Source organism: Tachypleus tridentatus, chromosome 6 (genome assembly GCF_004210375.1).
Source record: "Tachypleus tridentatus isolate NWPU-2018 chromosome 6, ASM421037v1, whole genome shotgun sequence".
In the NCBI taxonomy this organism is placed as follows: domain Eukaryota; kingdom Metazoa; phylum Arthropoda; class Merostomata; order Xiphosura; family Limulidae; genus Tachypleus; species Tachypleus tridentatus.
The window spans coordinates 79,928,490-79,947,770 of record NC_134830.1 but is presented as its reverse complement, the minus strand read 5'-3'; the positions used below and the strand labels follow the sequence as shown (position 1 = coordinate 79,947,770).

The 19,281-nt window shown below is 33.1% G+C and overlaps 1 protein-coding gene and 1 long non-coding RNA gene across 8 annotated transcripts in view; one reads left to right on the top strand and one right to left on the bottom strand.

Annotated features, from left to right (window-relative positions):
- LOC143252891 (uncharacterized) overlaps positions 1–19,281 on the bottom strand; it is an 87,904-nt gene that overhangs the window by 41,434 nt on the left and 27,189 nt on the right. The window lies entirely within an intron of this gene.
- LOC143252888 (GATA-binding factor 5-B-like) overlaps positions 1–19,281 on the top strand; it is a 102,015-nt gene that overhangs the window by 66,576 nt on the left and 16,158 nt on the right. For 5 of the 7 annotated variants that reach the window (XM_076505702.1, XM_076505703.1, XM_076505705.1 and 2 more), the window contains 2 exons: positions 10,179–10,630; positions 16,713–16,902. In XM_076505702.1, coding sequence (XP_076361817.1) covers positions 10,301–10,630; positions 16,713–16,902 — 520 coding nt within the window. In that variant the 5' untranslated portion in view covers positions 10,179–10,300. Of the gene's footprint in view, positions 1–8,665; positions 8,815–8,843; positions 8,921–10,178; positions 10,631–16,712; positions 16,903–19,281 lie in introns of those variants that run through there. The other 2 variants (XM_076505704.1, XM_076505706.1) reach the window with 2 other exon arrangements.

The following is a 19,281-nucleotide window of genomic DNA, read 5'->3' as shown; positions in this document are numbered from 1 at the left end:
AGTTTAAATCTCCATAATAAATGCCCCGGCATGGCCAAGCGTGTTAAGGCGTGCGACTCGTAATCTGAGGGTCGCTAGTTCGAATCCCCGTCACACCAAACAAGCTCGCCCTTTCAGCCGTGGGGGCATTATAATGTGACGGTCAATCCCACTATTCGTTGGTAAAAGAGTAGCCCCAGAGTTGGCGGTGGGTGGTGATGACTAGCTGCCTTCTCTCTAGTCTTACATTGCTAAATTAGGGACGGCTAGCACAGATAGCCCTCGAGTAGCTTTGTGCGAAATTCAAAAACAAACAAACAAACAAATCATAATAAATTAAACATAATTTATTTCCGTAGCCATAACACTAATTGTATAATACAATTTAAACGCGAAACGCCTTTTTTAAGAATTTTATGTTGTAAACTGTAATACGATAATAATTTATCTTAACTTGTTATTTAGTGAGCACTATATTCAAATCTCATCTGATAACTAAATAGAACTGGTTGTCCCATTCTTAATAATGCTATTATATTGGTGGGTGTATTGTATAAAATTATATGGCATGAGCTGTACCTTGGCTGGACTAATTTAGTATATTAGCTTATATGGTATGACCTTTACCTAGGTTAGGCTAATTTAAACAGATATTACGAGTCGCACGCCTTAACACGTTTGGCCATACCGGGCCAAACGAAGTAATATATAAAGAGATTAGATTCTCCACGTTGTAATTGTGATCTTATAAATACATAAATTATTAACTATATGTATATACATATCATTTTGAAACTTTAAAACCATTATTAATACAAAATAAATGCTACTTTATTTGCAAAGTTTGGTAACTTTTTTTTTTAGTATGATTAAAGGAAAGAAGAAATGTATTCTAATATCGTATCATCCATTGAATATTTTAAAATGGATAACATTATACAAAGAAAGAAAGAAACATAAATAAGCATATTCTGTTCTATTTGACAGTTTACTACATAAATTATTACGTTTACAAGATATATCGAACAGGCTTCATTTCTTAAGTTTGATTATCGCTCCTTGTTTTACACTTATTGAGAGAGAACGAGTGTGTGTTCTTCTTATAGTAAAGCCACATCGGGCTATCTGCTGAGCCCACCGAGGGGAATTGAACCCCTGGTTTTAGCGTCGACTTACCGCTGAACTAGCGGGGGGCACGCAAGAGAACGAATATGGGGGCAACATCAAAAAAGGAAACTAAAAGCTTTCGCGTTAAATATAATACAGTAACAAACAATTACACAACTTCAGTAATTATGACAGTATATAACATAATCAATACATACAACCTTATAATAATAAAATTACATAACATGTGAAAGTGCATCAGTACAAATACTGTCTTGCCGTAAAGACCCAAAAAAACTGTCTTAGGAAAGACCCAAGACAGTCAACAATAACACGACTGAGGGGTTCTTTGAGCGCTGGAATAGGTTTCAATGGAACAACAGGAATTTTCTGGTTAGATTTTCGGACTAATTGACAGATATGACACGTTTTACAAAACTGAGAAATATCTCGCCTAATTTTTGGCCAAAGAAAATGTCTCATAATTTATCACATGTCTTATTAACACCTAAATGACTCCCTGTGGAGAGTTTATGTTTAAATAGTGAAGGGATCTACGGATTCTTTTCCTTCTCGGTGAGCACTTTCCTTCCAGCAAACAGAACTTCACCAGATGAATCAGATCCATTATATCCATCATTGTTACTCCCTGAAGTGGGACAATCATTCACAATCTGAGCCAAAAAACGTCTGAGAAAAATCTGTAATGTCATCCTCCGAACACGTGTCTGTTTTGGCTTTATTTCTGAGCTCGAGTCACAAAACACGAGGGAAACATGTCTCGATTTTCCTTGACTATAATACTACCCTTAGGTGAAACAGTTATCGGCTTGCTAACCATTTTTGGTTTCCTAACAATAATGATACACCCTTAATGGGAAGAGTAGGTCTTACTCCAATTACAATTGGTCAAGAAATTAGATTTGATACTAAATAAATGTTATGAAGAGAAACATTAGCAAAGCCACTTTTAATATCCTGAGCAATAACAGACTTACCAGTGGCAGAACTTGAATCTAAAAGCAGTATATCTTATAACAACAATGACTGAGTCGCCACAGTATCACATAGAATATATACAAACATGAGATTAGCAGTGCCATTTGTCAAGACACAGAACCAACAGACAAAAAAAGGTCTAAAGTCTTCCCTAATTACATCAGTCTTTTTATCAGTGGTCAAATCAATAGCATCGGATGATTTGGTGAAACTACATCCATATGGAGACAAGAACGCACTGGGCGTTGCCTCCTTTTCACTTATCTTTTTTAAACACTGACAATCGGACATGATATGAACAGGTTTTGTTAAAAAATGTCAGACAGGCCTGGATTGTTTTGATAAAGTTTTATCCAAACTTTCAGAAGAATCCAACTAGAGAAGCTGGATGTTTTGGAAAAATCCTCAACTTTGATGGATTGAACAGATATTGGTTTTTGCTGAGATAGTAAGAAATTCTTGTCATGTAAAGTGGTTTTACGTGTTAACGTGTAATCATTAAAAAGAGCATCTGCTTCCTGTAGTGTTTCAACTTTCTTTTCATCCAAGTAAATTTTGTGGTCGTCACTTGCACAAAGTTTAAATTCCACAATTAGACATAATTGTCCTAGTTTTTCGAAACTATTTCCAATATTCTATAAATTAAACCATCAATCAAAATAAACCTCTTTTTCATGGATGAATTTCATATAAGTTTGACAATCTTGCTTGCAATAACATCAAAACTTTTAGCGATAAGCCATTAGTACTAACTCATATGCTTTGAGAATAGATGCTTTGACCTTATCATAATCCATACAATCTTCTAAAGAGAGAGAGCGACAAAATATTAGGCAACCTTCTCAAAATGTTAGAAGCATTTATCAACTTCATTTTAATCAGATGGTGGTACTTTAATAAATCGATTGAGTTCAAAATTGTATTTTGCCTAGGTCGATCTGAGTTGAGTCTAGTGTCCATTTCTTTCAGCTTAACTTCTTTCTGGGCTTCGGTACGGACTTGTTCAAGCTCGATTTGTTTGAGTTTTAGCTGAATTTTTAAATTATCTTTATCCCTCAAATCTTATTGGCAAATAGAAACACTAAAATATTGATCATCGACTAGTATTTTCATAATACGTTTTTTAGTTCTTTTTTTTTCATTGATTTCTAATTCTAAAACTTTAGCAATTTCAAGCAATTCACTTTTGTTATATCTTTCTCATTGGAGGGAGGGTGATTTAAGAAAATCTTGCTAATCAGACATGTTCAAATCTTGTAGCACTGATAAATATAAATCAAAATAAGATCTCAATTTTTATTTAAAACGAATTTGTTCTGCAATTCAGATCCAGGATGAACTCTCAATTGATTACGCTATTTATTATAACTTATCTCCGACGAGTCTCCAATCTATAATATTATATATTATAATTTTAAATAGCTTGAACTTTTAACTTAGAAGTTAATTGAATGTCGATATGTGTCAAATTTATGATATTTGACAACAAAATTGATACACACAATCTTCTTTTTTTAACACGAATATATTTTAATATTCAAATGATAACACAATTTATTACAACGGTTATTACAAATAATAATTTATTTACAAATTTACAAACAATACTGAGTCTTTTACCTGATTTGAGACTGAATATTGTATCGATGGTTCACAATTACAAATTCATTTTATGTTGATACACGGGTACTTCACTTGACTGGAAGCTAGCTAGCTTCATCAAACGTGTTTTTTTATCGATAAAAATATCTATTGTTTGAGTAGAAATGCTAACGTCCAAAGTTAATTCATTGAAGTTAAACGGTTTGTAATGTTGGAAAGGTATAAACGTTTCTTGTCAAATATCTGTAGTTTTCCGATTAATAAGCGTTTATCACATTTATAGTTTTCGAGGTTTATAATATAATAACTGTAACAAACCAATAATATTAAACTGTCTATTAGTGTGTCGCTTTATAAACTTTTAGGGTGAGGTTTCTTGAAAGTTCAGCTGGAAATAACGCTTAAACATACGCTGGTGCTTTCGTAAAACACATATTGTTGATTCTTACACTTGAGAATATTCTACAAATTCAGAAAATATGCAGAACTTTCGCAATACACATTTAACAATATGAGTTATATGCATTTTTTAAAAATATATTAAAGTAAAACAAACATAGAAATTAATATAAATATACAATAGTAAATTCGTTACACTGTGAACTCAGAACTTTTGATATGTTATCGCTCCTATAGCATCTGAAGCAGTGCCATTATGCAAATATATATAAAACTTAAAATTCCAGGACGTGTATGTCCAACATAATAGCAGTAATGCCCACTCAGAGTGGCCAACACAAGTATTTCTTATTTAAATTGCCCTAATGTTTCTCCACTTGGATCAAACATATTTTAAAACATCTTAACATAGTACTGTTTGAAGGAAAGTTCGAACAAGATGAGGCAATATTAACTTTTAAATGTCTTTCTCTTTGTACAGGTTTCGTTTAACCAAGTGAATCTAAGTTTCACAAAAATGATCAAAATCGATTAAGCTCGTCTGATTTTACTATCTGCGCTAGCCCTCCCTAATTTAGCAGTATAAGACTAGAGGGAAGGCAGCTAGTCATCACCACCCACCGCCAACTCTTAGGCCAATTCTTTTACCAACGAATAGTGGGATTGACCGTCGCATTATAACGCCCCCACGGCTGAAAGGGCGAGCATGTTTGGTGTGACGGGAATTCAAACCCGTGACCCTCAGATTACGAGTCGAATTCCTTAGCCCACCTGGCCATTCCGGATCTCACATATGTTGTAAATAGTGTCTGCTTTTCCTGACGCAGGTGTTCACCGTAAAACTGTTGAAAACATCATAAATAAGCTAATCATTTATCTACAGTCAAGTGTAAACTGTTGTACTGAATACATTGTTTTGGTTGGACTCAGGCAGAGCGTCCAAATTTTACATATTATTGTGTGATAACATATTTATTACATTACTAAATGAATAGTTACTGACACTGAGGGAGACAGCTGGATCTTATCAAGAAAATATAGAAGTGGTATTTGTATATGCAAGTATTCCTTATAATCATATTCGTTATGAAAATATATGCACTATAGTTATTCCACCAGTTTTTAGATATGTCTTGTAAGTACGTTACTGTCAGTCGCAAATATACATATAAACTAATACGAATACGAGAATGGTGTGAAAGCATTATGCATTTAAATTATTTATTTATAAATGTGCATAAATGTCAAGGCTTGGTTCTAATATGAACAAAAAGGTTATGAGTTATGGAAGAATCAGAATAACTGCTTTGTAATAAAGCAAAATAGAAAATTTAAAATTGTATGTTATTAAATATTAGCTGTCGTAGTTAATACTTTAATATTATAATTTCAATTTAGTTTTCAAGGGCCCTTGTTTCTCATTACTTTCTTAGACGGTAATTCGAAACTCAATATTGATAACGCTATTCACTATGATGTCATAGTACAACTGGCTCGAAACTTTAAAACGAAAAGAAAAGACGTTACAACTTTGGCTTTATCAAATGAGAAAAATGTATAGTTTGAGTGCTTTGATTAAATTGCTTTTCTAGTAGTAGTAAGTTTAACTCTTTACAGTTTGTTTTTTTAACCACCCCTACCACTATGATACTAGCAGTTTTTGCTAGACTAGTATGTAGACACATTGAAATACGTCATTTTATTATCAATAAGTCTCATTTGTCTGTCTTTCCCCGATTGTTCAGCCTGAGGATTTATAACCCTAAAATCGGGTTTTTATAACTACTGTAAACATACCACAGACAGCCCATTGTGTAGTTTCACCGATAACAGGAAACTCACTTGTCCTCCAGCTAGGGTCAACTATAGCCAAATTGACGTTCATCTTTTAATATTATTGGTTCTGTAGAGTATCTAGATACAACTTTCAAAACATTTTGCTTGCTTTTGTCAAAGATTTTGTAGTTAATTTATTACAAAGAAAAAAATTCCATGTTTTATTCAGTATTTCAAATGCGCTTAAACAGCAACTTACTAGACATTTCAGTATCCCAGACTGAAGTTAAATTTTAGGAAACAAAATTCAATCATCGTTGTGACAAAATGCTACATGTTGCTTGTATAGGGAATTATAATAAAATCCTTTGTTCTACATAATGTTGTATTCCAAAGAATATGGTAGAAGTTACCCAGTTCCTTTATTATAATCTACTTATATTTTGACAAATAATTTCATTTTTGATATAATTCACTGATAACATCTCTTTCAAAAATCTTGTTATAATTGTTCGATGGCTTGGCATGGCCAGATGGTTAGGAAGCTCGACTCGTAATCTGAATGTCTCGGGTTCGAATTCCCGTGACACCATATATGCTCACCCTTTTAACCAAGGGAGCGTTATAATGCTACGGTCAATTCTACTTTTTGTTGGTAAAATATAAGCCCAAGAGTGGGCAGTGGGTAGTAATGACTAGCTGCCTTCCCTCTAGTCTTACACTGCTAAATTAAGGACAGCTATCTGCGCTAGCCGACTTGTAGCTTTGCGCGAAAGTAAAAACCATACAAACGAAAAAAACTGTTCCACATCCATTAAAACATGAGTATAATAGTTTTTAAGCAGCCTTCTCAATCACTTTTACTTAATGTCAACAAACGTATTTGTTGTTTTTTTTTGTTTTTCATTTTCTAAAGACCTTAATCTAGACATTAAAATATTCCGAAAAATATATACTACATTGAAATGTCCATACCATAATAAAACAAAATAAAACTTTTGCAACATTTTAGGAAGAAAAGTTTTTCTTACAATTAAAGTTAGGTTTTTTACCATGGCGTAGTAACTCATAAAATGGATCTGAGTTTGTTTTTGTTGTTTTTTTAAGTACGAAGGTTTAGCTCTTAGCTAATTCATCTCTCAACCGATTTGAACTCATGAGGTCAAACCCTTTCCAGTAATGTATTTGATCACGTTTAATGCCTAGTAGATTAATTTACTCTAATCCTGCCCAAAATGATTCAAGAGCTAGAACCATTGAGAATTCCTTCTTTTTTTAACATAGGGATCTTCTTTTTTGCCACTGTAATAAATTTGGAATAAATGCTATCTGTATCTTTTTCTAATGTTCATGTGTTATTTGACATTAAAAATTATTTCAAACCTGTTAATGACAGGTATAAGTGCTGCATTTTGGAACCGCAGATGACGTATAAATTTTTATTAAATATATAAAGTAAATTAACAAAAGCATCTACACGTTTCAAAGCATCTATAATTTACCTCGTGTACGATTATATGTGTGTGTGTATAGATATATATATAAAGAAACAACATGAATTTTTGTCAAATTTATTACTAAAATCCTCTGACTGGAAAGTATTCACCCGTGGGGCAGCATTAACTTTACAGATTTACAATGCTAAATTTCTGAGTTCGATTCCCCACGTTAGACATAGCAGATAACCCACTGTGGTTTTAATCTATTACAAACAAGCTGATTAGATGGTTTAAACCAATAAAAAATAAGTTAATGGTACTACTAATCTCCTTTACTTCTAGTTGACGTGTTTCTATCATTAACTAATTTTTCTCGAGCGAAAATAGTGAAATCTTCTTCAATCGTCAGAGTTCATCCTACCGTTTCAAGGTATGTTATTAAACGCTAGAAAACTGGTTAGATCATAAAATTCAGATATTCCTTAACTTTTAATTATAAAATTTTATGGTAGATCCGATACATCTAGGATATTGGCACGAGTTTATAATGACAAGAAAAACATATTACTCAGGAGGAGTTGTAATGATTATTTCTACTGAAACGAATGCAAAAGCTAATAAAGAGAATTGTATAGTAGCACTAAATGAAAAATATTTATAATAAGAAAGGATAGGATATTTTAAGTTATAAAACAAAATTAAAGAAATTGGATTTTGATCCTGACAAAACAGGATAAAATTATTTACAAAGATATTTATTAGATCTTTAAAAATAACAACGTGTATAATAAACTAAATCCAATATTTGGGGTTAAGATCCCGTGGTTCACATCTACAGATAATGTATGGGTTGCTGAAAGTTCATAAAGGTGGATTTTTACTTAGATCTACTGTATCTAATATGAAATCTTATGAGTTAATGCAAAAAAGAAGTGTTCAATAATATGTGAACTAAACACTGTGGTTGCATTTCTATCCGAATAGCAGACCGTTACTAGAAAAACAAACCAGTTAGACCCTACATGATGATGGGTATATACGCTGTAAATGATCACAGTATTTTGGTTGTGTGTTGCGGTTTACTGACAGGACACTCTACTGCATGCAGCGTTTCCCAGACTTTTGCGCCCCCCCCCCATCTTTTTTAAATGAATGAAAGAATAAGTTAAATGACAAGATGTAATACACGGATACATATTAAAATGATATACGTGTTGTAATAAATACTTATTATTTTCATTAATAAAAAACATATTGAAACGCTTAATTTTGCATAATTACACTATTGACTCTACCATAATAGCACCAACCCTCATTTTTTATGAACCGCTGCTCTACAGGGATTTTATTAATTGCATTAACAGGAGATGACGCCTAACCACCACGCCTCCTCTCTTTGTTGTTCTAGAAGTGTTTGGCTGGAACATGTACCTGCGGTATAGTAATTCGATATACACTGTCATTTAACGGAGTCGTTTTGAATAAATGCACTGGAGAACCACGCTTTATAAACGTAAGTTGTGTCAAGTAACTGATTAGTCAGGATGGTATATGAACTGGCTTAAGCATATGAATATAAGTAACAGCTGACTGATGTAGATAAAATAGTGAAAGAGAAGGTAAATTAAACTTATTCTATAAAATAGCAACTAACTCGCGTAGAAGAGTAGGCTTATGCTTGTACTGAAATCAACTGATTACAACCGTGTAGACTGCTTTCTATGGTTTATGTATATAAACTGTTCAGGAAAATAAAAATTTGTGCGAAGGATATTTAGTGACCGTAAATTTATTTTGCTAAAATTAATATAATATTCCAACGATGTTTTAGTTTTCCTCGATTCTTGATGACGAGAAACCCACTTGAAATAAAAATGTATCCCAGAACAGCTGATATGGGTATTATGCTTATCAATAAAAGTGTTAATACTCATACTAGCCGTTCTGAGATACATACGATGTTGTTGCTCACTGTGAGATCGCAAGCTATTTGGGTAAGTTCATTTGTATTGTATAGATAGCTAACTATAACCATGACATAAATATAGGGTGGAATAGCGAGAGAGGAACAAGAAAAAGTACAAGTCTTTCTTAAAAAAATGGTAGGTATTTATATTCAGTACTTTAAGATTATGACATCAACTAACTAGATAAAACGGTGCTCTAATGATTTATTGTAACGAAACTTTATCACGCCTGTTATGCAGGTTATTCTAATGAACTTCATTAACAGAACAATAAACTGGTTAGTGGAAAGGACAGAGTACTGCAAGCTAAGGGCTGGTGATAGTACATATCTTTTGCTAGACTTTAATAAACTATATATTATTTGCTGATCTTACTTGGGTAAAAATAGTAAAATAACTAATATGTGATGACGAGAAACTCAGTTGAGATAAAAATGTATCTTAACTAAATGTAACTTAAGTTCCAGTTAGACTAAGATAAAATTGCTTAGTGACAAGGAAAGTTTTACTGATAAAAGTATTTGAAATTTGTTTACGTTTAATCGCAAAGTTTCACAACTGACTCTCTAAGCTGTACATATCGCGGGTATCGAACCCTGATTTATAGTGTTATAAGTCATCAAACACACCGCTCAGCCACTGGAAACATTATTTAGAGAGAAGAGCAAAGTAATTAAGGTGGTTCCATTGACTACAGTAGAACTTTAAACTTACTATGGTTAAGAAGTGAAGTGAACGTATGAGGTGATATCATTGAGTTCCTTAGGCCAAAAAACAGACTCGATTAGTACGACAATTAACTGTCCTGTAGGAGAACGTTAAAGTTGTAGTTAACCAAACTATCAAATAGTTTACAATCATTTATTCACTGTATACGTTTTGTCTAAGTTAAATATTTATTTCTCTTTAGGTCATCATAGTTCGAACACAATAAACATGCTGACTTTGTTTTCGGGTATAACTGACTAAAACCAAGAATCAGCCGCTTAACCTAATTAATCTTCGAACTTCATCGTCTATTAAAGAAGTGCCATGTTTCAAAACCTCTCTTCTGTTCACATACCGGCACCTCCCTATCAAGACTCTGGAAGTTATCTCCATACTAGCCCGGTTTACGTGCCCAGCACGCGCTCGCTCGTCCACATGCACCAGTACATGCACAGTCCATCGGTTTCTGTAAGCCAGATGATGGGTCCAGCCACCGGTACTCCCTCTCCTCCTGTTCCAGCTGCTCATTCACACTGCTCTGCGGTCAGTGTGTGGGGTACCACCAATGGACGTCCGAGTCCGGTCTCTGCTGACTCTTTCTCGGCATGTTCAACTCCACATGCCGGAATATCAAGTGGGAGATACGGTTTCCAGGTATTCATTTTTTTTATTATTATAACTCCCTGCTGATATCTCGAAACATATCCAGAAAAGTAGATAGAAGATTTTGAGATAAAACAAAAATCCTTTACACCATTTTTACGAAAATGAAAGTTATACTTTCACTTACACACTTGCTTGAGGTTTTCTAATTAAACATACAGTGTTAAATAAACATACAAAGAAAATAAAATAGTTTTACCATATTACAACCGTTTATAATTTAAAAACGTATTTTGAGGACTTACGAAGTGCGATGTAGATATCTAAGGAATATAAAGTTAAAAAATATATAGCCTATAAATGTATGTTTAAAACTACAACCAAGTGCTAATTGATTTATTTTATAACAGTTATGATATGGTTTACTATAATTAATAAATCGACCAAAAATGTGTTGAGCTATCTAATTGTTAAAATTATAAATCATCAGAACTGTTAATTAGGTTTTCACCTAAACATTACAAAAGCAACTTTATAACTCATGTGAAAATAGCACATATACAGCTTTGTAACTAATACTCAACACACATACACAGCTTTGAATATCATGGGACAAAAGTATGTAAACAGTTATGTAACTCAGAAAACAGCACTTCACAACATTGTGGCTCATACTAACACACATACACAACTTTGTAACTCATACTGAGTATACGTTCACAGCTTTATAATTTATACTCATCATGTGTTTACAGCTTTGTGACCAACACATATCATACATATATAACTTGTAACTTATAGGAAAACAGTGACAATTTACCTCTGTATGATCATAAGAATATAAGAAAGCTCTATGAAAACGGTTACCATTCTGCAGGTTCTGTTTATTTTTATAGTTATTTGCATTATGGTTTAAAGAGCTATGAAATAGGGGTTAGTTGAGATGTAGTCTCTGAAAGAAGGTGTAAGTTAACATAATTTAATAACCTTCTTCTGTAAATAGTATAAAGGAGTTAAACTTCATAGAAATATTTTAATTTAACAGTATTCCATATTTCATTAAATTACACTATGTAGCAAAATTTTTACTTTTTCTTGTTCCTGGACAGAAAGTGTTATTTTCCAATTTCTTATGCCTTAAGTAAATGGGAAAGACCAATTTTTCTCTTTAAACTTTGCTTTCGTGACCTGGGTAATGAAGTTTTCGTTTTCAAATTTACCCATTTTTCAAAACATTCCAGGTAGGCTCAGTTCTGAGCAGCTAATAGAGAATTATCTCGAACTTACAATAATTTTCAAGAACTTTTTAGAATGTTGTAGAACTTTCCAGGACTTTCCATAGTAATAGATATACAGGGCTAACCACTCACCACTTCAGTTTAGTTCTAACTGGTTAAGTGAACACATAGACCTATCTCATTTTATCAAAGATGTCATTAAGAAGCTGCAAGCATTCTTCAGACACATTCTACTATGTATGTGGCCAATTTATCAAGACAAGAGCGAAAAAGTATACTCTTTGACAGCATCTGCTAAAATGTGTGAAACCTACAAGGCGTATTTCGGCCTGCCTGTCGGTAATCAAGACAAACCCTGGGCACCTCATTTTACCTGCGAGCACTGCAAAAACACTCTAAAAGGTAAGACGGACAATGTTTGCTTGCTTAAATAGTAAGAGTTTATATTATACAAATTTTAAACCTTTTAAAATTTAAATATTTTTTATTTTTTTTTAAATTTCCAATACTGTAGAAAAATATCACATATAAAACATTTTCCATGAACCTTTTATACATTAGTTGTGGATGAAATAAATTTATTCTTCGTAATAACAGTTTTATTTTGCTCTTTTGCAAAATCGTACAAAGAGGAAAAGAAAGCCATGAAGTTTGCTATTCCAAGAATGTGGCGTGAACCCACTGACCACTTAAGCAATTGCCACTTCTGCATGGTAGACTCCTCCAAACGTCACGCTGGCAAGAATGCATCTGCAATCATGTATCCGGGCCTTCCATCATTCATCGCCCCAATGCCACACTGTCTGAGCTCCCTGTACTCACTCCGCCAGAAAAAAAGTAGCCATCTTCAGAAGTGAGCAGCAAATCAGAAGAGGAGATAGACGTTAAAGATCCAGATTACACTTTCAAAAGTACAGCTGGTGAGAGAAACACATTCTATCCCAACCAAAGAGACCTAAATTAATTGATCAGAGATCTTGGTGTAAAAAAAGTCGAATGCTGAGCTTTTGACATCTAGGCTCAAGGAGTGGGATTTTATAGATGAAAGTGTGCAAGTCGCAAGTCAGAGGAAGCGTCACCGACATTTTTCAAGCTTCTTCACTAGTTAAGATGGGCTCTGCTTTTGCCAAAATGTATCCGGCCTGTGCGAGGTAATTGGAATTGCCTGTAACACGATAGGAGTGACGCCGCTTCATTGATAGCTCATCCAGAAGCCTCAAAGCTGTGCTGTTCCATAACAGGAAAAAGTACCCATCTCTTTCCCTGGCTCATTCGATGCACCTTAAAGAATACAACAGCGTCAAGACCTTGTTAGAAGCCTTGAAGTATGATGCGTATGGCTGGGAGGTTATCAATGACTTCAAAATGGTGGCATTTCTGATAGGTCTCCAAAGAGGATTTGCCAAGTTTCCCTGTTGTTTTTTACTTTGGGACAGTAGGGACACCGCAGCGCACTACAACAGGAAGCACTGACCACAACGGACCGAGTTCTCTGTGGTTAGGCACAATGTCAAGTGTGAGCCACTAGTGGACCTACGAAAAGTGTTGTTCCAACCATTGCACATAAAATTGTGTCTTATGAAACAATTTGTCAGAGAACTTGATAAGGAGACTGCAGCCTTCAAGTACCTTCGAGACTTCTTCCCTAAGCTGTCAAAGTTAGTGTCTTCATTGGACCACAATAAAGAAGATCCTGGAGTGCACAGAATTCTCCAATAATCTCATTAGGAAGTAAAAAAGCTTAGCGCAGCTTTGTTGCAGTGGTTCGGGACTTCTTGAGCAATCACAAGGCCGAAAACTATGTGGAACTGGTTGAGGTTCTGGTGAAGAACTACGGCAAAATAAGCTGCAGGATGTCCCTGATAGTGCATATCCTTGACGCTCAACTTAATAAATTCAAGGAGAACAGGGGAGCGTACTCAGAGGAGCAATGAGAGTCCAGAAAGATAAGCTGGACTTTGAACGCCGCTACCAAGGAGCGTATAATGAAAACATGATGGGAAACTATATCTGAGGGGTCATACGTGAAAGTGATTTACATTACAGTCGCAAATCTTGGAAAAATACTCACTTCTAAATGTTTGTGTATAACTTTAATATAAATATATGTAAATCTTTATTCATATGTTGTTTTATTCATACCTTATGTAAATGAAAATGTGCAAACTTGCCCGTTTTTACATAGAAAATAGGTTAAGTTCTAAATTTCATTATCCAGATCACAAAAGCAAATTTTGAAGGGAATAATGGCCATTTTCTGTACCTTTACAACATAAGTAATTTTAGCCATTAGAGCGCTATAATGTGACGGTCAATCTCACTATTCGTTGGTAAACGAGTAGTCTAAGAATTGGTGGTGATGGCTAGCTGCCTTCCCTCTAGTCTTACATTGCTGAATTATGGACGACTAGCGCAGATAGCCCTCGTGGAGCTTTGTGCGAGAATTCAAGATAAACAAATACCTATTATTTCAAAATTAAACCATTTCATCAGGAAGTAACCAGGTATTCATTTAATTAAGTATAAAATTCAAATAAGTTATTTTCACATACAATTTGCCTATTATACCTTAAGGAATATAAAAATGGTAAAATATAGAACAAACATTTTAGAAAATAAGTTAAAATTGCATACTCTTTAAAATATTTTTATTAAATTCTCTAAAACGATTTTCATAGTCATTAAAACTGCTATATACATATATATTTCTTAATATACTTATTAATTTAGTTTTTAAGCAAAGCGCAAAAGGCTACGAAAAATAACTATTCATTTAAGTTATGCAGAATTTGTTTTAAAACAGTCACTTGTAGTTAGCTTTTTAAGCGTTTGAGAATTTAGTGTTCTCTATTTAGATAAACATCGAGTACTGGAGAATTGAGGTCGTTGATAAAGGGCTCGCACTTATATATTTATAAAATTGTTGCAAACGTGCATTTCCAGCTTATCAACAAACATTAGACCACATTAATCATAAATTGAGGCTTACTGTCATTTATCTTTCGAAAAGGATTTGACATGGTACTCATTATTATGCAAAAAATATTGTGACAGCACATCCTTAGCTAGAGAAAGGATCATTACCATTTACATGTGAATCCTTTTGTGTATATGGAATAATATGCAGTTCAGATGAAAATGCCTAGGGAAGAAATCTTACTGTCATTCAGAAATTAATGATTACTGGACACAGTAATGGAGATACAAGCATCAGAAACGTATAAGTCTACCAGCTATTTGCCAAATCTACTGTAGCTAGGACCACTGAATATGCCAAAAATTAGCCTCTCATTCCGTGCAATTTATGAAATTTGAAATACGTGGCTTTACAAAATACATGATTCAGGATAATAATACTAGTGCAAACTCTGTATGCAGGGATTTTCTACTGCTGGAGCTTACTAACAGTAATGTACTTATTGTAACTCTTAATACAAAACATTGGCTTTTATGATGTATTAAACGTTGTAACTGGTGAGGGACGTTTGAATAAGGAAATACATCATTTGAAACCATAAATTCTTTACGCGTTTAGTTATTTTGGGGTATAATCTAGATTGAATAGCAACTTAGAAAATAGCTTGAATATAACTACGTATTATCAGCTGTGAAGAATAGTAGAGATAAAACTTTGGGTGAAACTGTTTTAATCCATGGTAAAAAGTAAGGTAATCCTTGAAATCTTATAACCTTTGGAGTTACTTTGAGTTGCAGACTGTTCTACCAGCTACATGTCAAAGGTCAGTAGAAGATGTTAGGGTGTAGGTACTTATTTAGATGAAAAAAACATTTTGTAAAAAGCTAATGTTGAAATGTATGAATGATATCTGGAAAAATAACCAACTGTATAAAACATTGTGTTTCTTTGTTACCGAAATTCAGAATTTTATCGATGAGAGCAAAAACCAAAAACATTATTGCAATTTGTAAAACAAGCGATTGTCCACTTTTATTACAAATTAACATATATCTCTTCATTTTCTGAATTTGAGACACTCTTTCGACTACAATACATACACGCATAATACAATAGATTCAATTTAAATGTTTTATTACTGAACAAAATGAGGTATGCGTTAATGTATTTTTTTTAAATATTAGGTAAATAGCACAATGCTATGCAATATTAAGATATTTCGTTTTTAAACACAAAGTTGCACAGTGGGCCATCTACGCTGTGCCAACCGCCGAAATTGAACACTAAGTTTGGCGTTGTAAACTTTCAAATGTATTGTTAAGTTATTAGAAGGAATTAAGAAATTTGTTATAAATGATGTAATGAAAGGCCTCAATCCTTTACTGGAAGACAACAAGGGACTTTGGAATATGTCAATGTTTTTGTTATGTAGACATATTTTGTTTGGTTGTTTTAATGCACAGTTACACGATACGCTACGTTCGCTCTGTTCACAAGAGACGAGATCTGGATTTTATTACTGTAAGTGTGTGAACTTACCGCTGATCCAGTTGAGGATATGTGTGTAAATTTAGTTTTAGAATCTGCTATAAGGAATCAAACACACACAGAATCTGAGAATCTTATATAACTATTTTAAACATATCTTTGACAGTTCAACTATAATTTCATGATATCATATACGTACAATGTACTTTAAAATTAAGTTTTAACTCAAATAGTATGATTGTTTTATTTTATAAAATACATTGCCCCGCAGTGATGCGGCTGTATTTTTTCTGACTTAAAACGTTAGAAACTGGTTTCGATACCTAATTACAAACAAAGAAACAGATAAAATACTTGTAACTAAAATAGATTAATAAAGGTTGTAAACAGAAACCAAATAAGTTCATTGTCGGTTAAATTACATTAATACCTTTTTTTATACTGTAATATTAGCATTGTAAATTATTTACATTTTGGTTCACGATTTTAGCCTACAACACCAGGTGGAGTTGTTGGAGCCGCTTGTAGAGAAGCTTCAAGCTATTTATCGCGTACTAATGGACGCAGTTCACATGCCAGTTATGTCGGTAGTGATGTCAATCCTTGGGCCAACTTTGAAAGTGGGATGGTGTCTATTCAGACAATGCAAGCTACAGCAGCGCCCCTAGCGCGACGAACAGGTAGGTATTAATTTTTAAAAACCGTAGTATTTGTTACCAGAAACACGGAGCAACTGAATGAAGATATTTTGTTTTGAAAGTCTTTTATGAATTCGTTTATCTCTAGTTACAATTATTAGTTACCCACTAAAATATATAAAATATTGCAACTAATAATTATATTGTGATTTTTTTATATCCAAAATGTTTTATTTAAAGCATGCTATATAAAAATTATTTTGTTTAATGAAACATCTATGGTTTTTCATTGGAAAGATTATGCATATTAATATAGAATTTTCCCCTTAAAGCAATGACAGTTTTTTTAAGAAAATAATGGAAACATATGAGTCCTTTGTTTCGATAAGGTTAATGATAGAACTGTTTCTTTTTTAAAAAATATGTTTATGCTATCTGATCATCAGATATTTATCGTTGCATAATATTTTTCTTGAACAGATATGAGACGAAAAATCATAAAACAATTTGATGAAACACAAATATAACATTTTAAATTAAAAATATTTAACGATGTAGCTTTTGTTATAAAATGCGAAGAAGTTTACACAGTAATTTAGAAAAGCATTGTCACTGTTAATCATAGCACTATTAAAATTTGGTTTTATTTCACAACAGTTGGAAAACGAATCTTGTGTTCTATTTTGATAGAAAAGCTAAAATGATGCTTCCAAGAATATTCAGCAGTAAAATATTTGTCTTCTTGTGAAACACAAAACTGCACAGTGGACTAATAATCTTGTAGCCATCGAAACGATCGACTCCCTAATTTTAGTGTTATATGTTCTCAAATCATGAGGTCTTGATTATCCCATATTTGTTCATGAGGAAGTGAATGTATGGATATATCAAGGTTAGCATAGTTTCATTGTAGGTAAAGAGATAATATAATCGGCAAATATCATAAGGAATGTATATATGTATAAAGAGCTAGATAAAATCCTGACTAAGATTATTTTTCTTTGAACGCCACCGACCAGTGGCATAGCGTAGTATCTGCAGACTTACGACGTTATAAATCGTGTTTCAATAACCTATGGTATAGCTTTGTGCTAGAGTTCAAACAACTAAATTATAAACTATTTATTATTAAAGAGGAATGTTTTTTTTTTTTTTAAAGAAAATATGTTTCGAAAGTACAAGACATAAGTTATTAATTTTAAAATTTTTCTTTACTGTTAACGAAACAAGAAGACATTTATCGTCTCATATTGACTGGACGTATGAATTTTATATTTGATCAGTTTGACATTATCAGCTTTATACCCATATCTATAATAATAATAGTTACTAAAGTGCATGTTTGTCTCAACTCTGCACGATGTGCTTATTACTTTGTAAAATAATAACACATAAAAGCATACTGTGTTGTCACAGGTGTTTATTATCATTCTAAATCTTTCTAAACGTATGTTAAATAACACATGTATGTTTATAGTTGTCGGTAATTTGTATGACGCAGTATCGAGATTGAATTGTATGATTGTATGTATATTGTATGTGTAATATGCTGTCCTGTGCAGCTGGCTCTTTTTACCGTGTTTGAATAAACGTATTGTCTGAGATCTTATTTTCAGAATTGTTCGATATCTTTAGCTATGACTTCATAAAAGTGATCTTTATCTATGCCCGCTGCAATAATATATTTCCACACCTGTTAATGAAATGCATCAAACCTGTATTTAGTAAAATAATTATTCCTCAAGAAACCTAGTTATGCACATAGGTCTAACTTTGAAAACTGTCTCAGTTGCTGGTAAGATAGAAAATTGTGTTAAAACAAAGACTTAAACATTTCTCTCGGTTATGATTACTGTAATAATTTGGTGTAAATTCATTTTATTTTTAGTTTAACAAATCCATTTTCTTTAGGCACAATTATGTTTTTGTTTTTTTTAGAATTTCGCGTAAAACTATACGAGGTCTATCTGCGCTAGCTGTACCTAATTTAGCAGTGTAAGACTAGAGGGAGGCAGCTAATCACCACCACCCACCGCCAACTCTTGGACTACTCTTTTACCAGTGAATGGTGAGACCGACCCTCACTTACAACGCCCCTATGGCTGAAAGGGCAAGCATGTTTGGTGTAACGGGGATTCGAACCCACGACTCTCAGATTACGAGAGATACCAGGTCGCGATGTGATCAGTTGATATGTTTTTGTAAAAAATAAAATGATATGTGAATTTTGGTGATTTTTTGTAAGCTATAGGTAAATCAATTATATATTGTAATAAAATAGAAGCATAACCTAAACCCAGAGGAAAACTAATCTTAGTCGAATTTGACAGTTATCGTGAAGCAGTTATCAATAAAAAAGTAACATTATCTTTTCTGTTTTTATTACGGCATTTAACCTAAAAATTGTTTTATAATTATAGT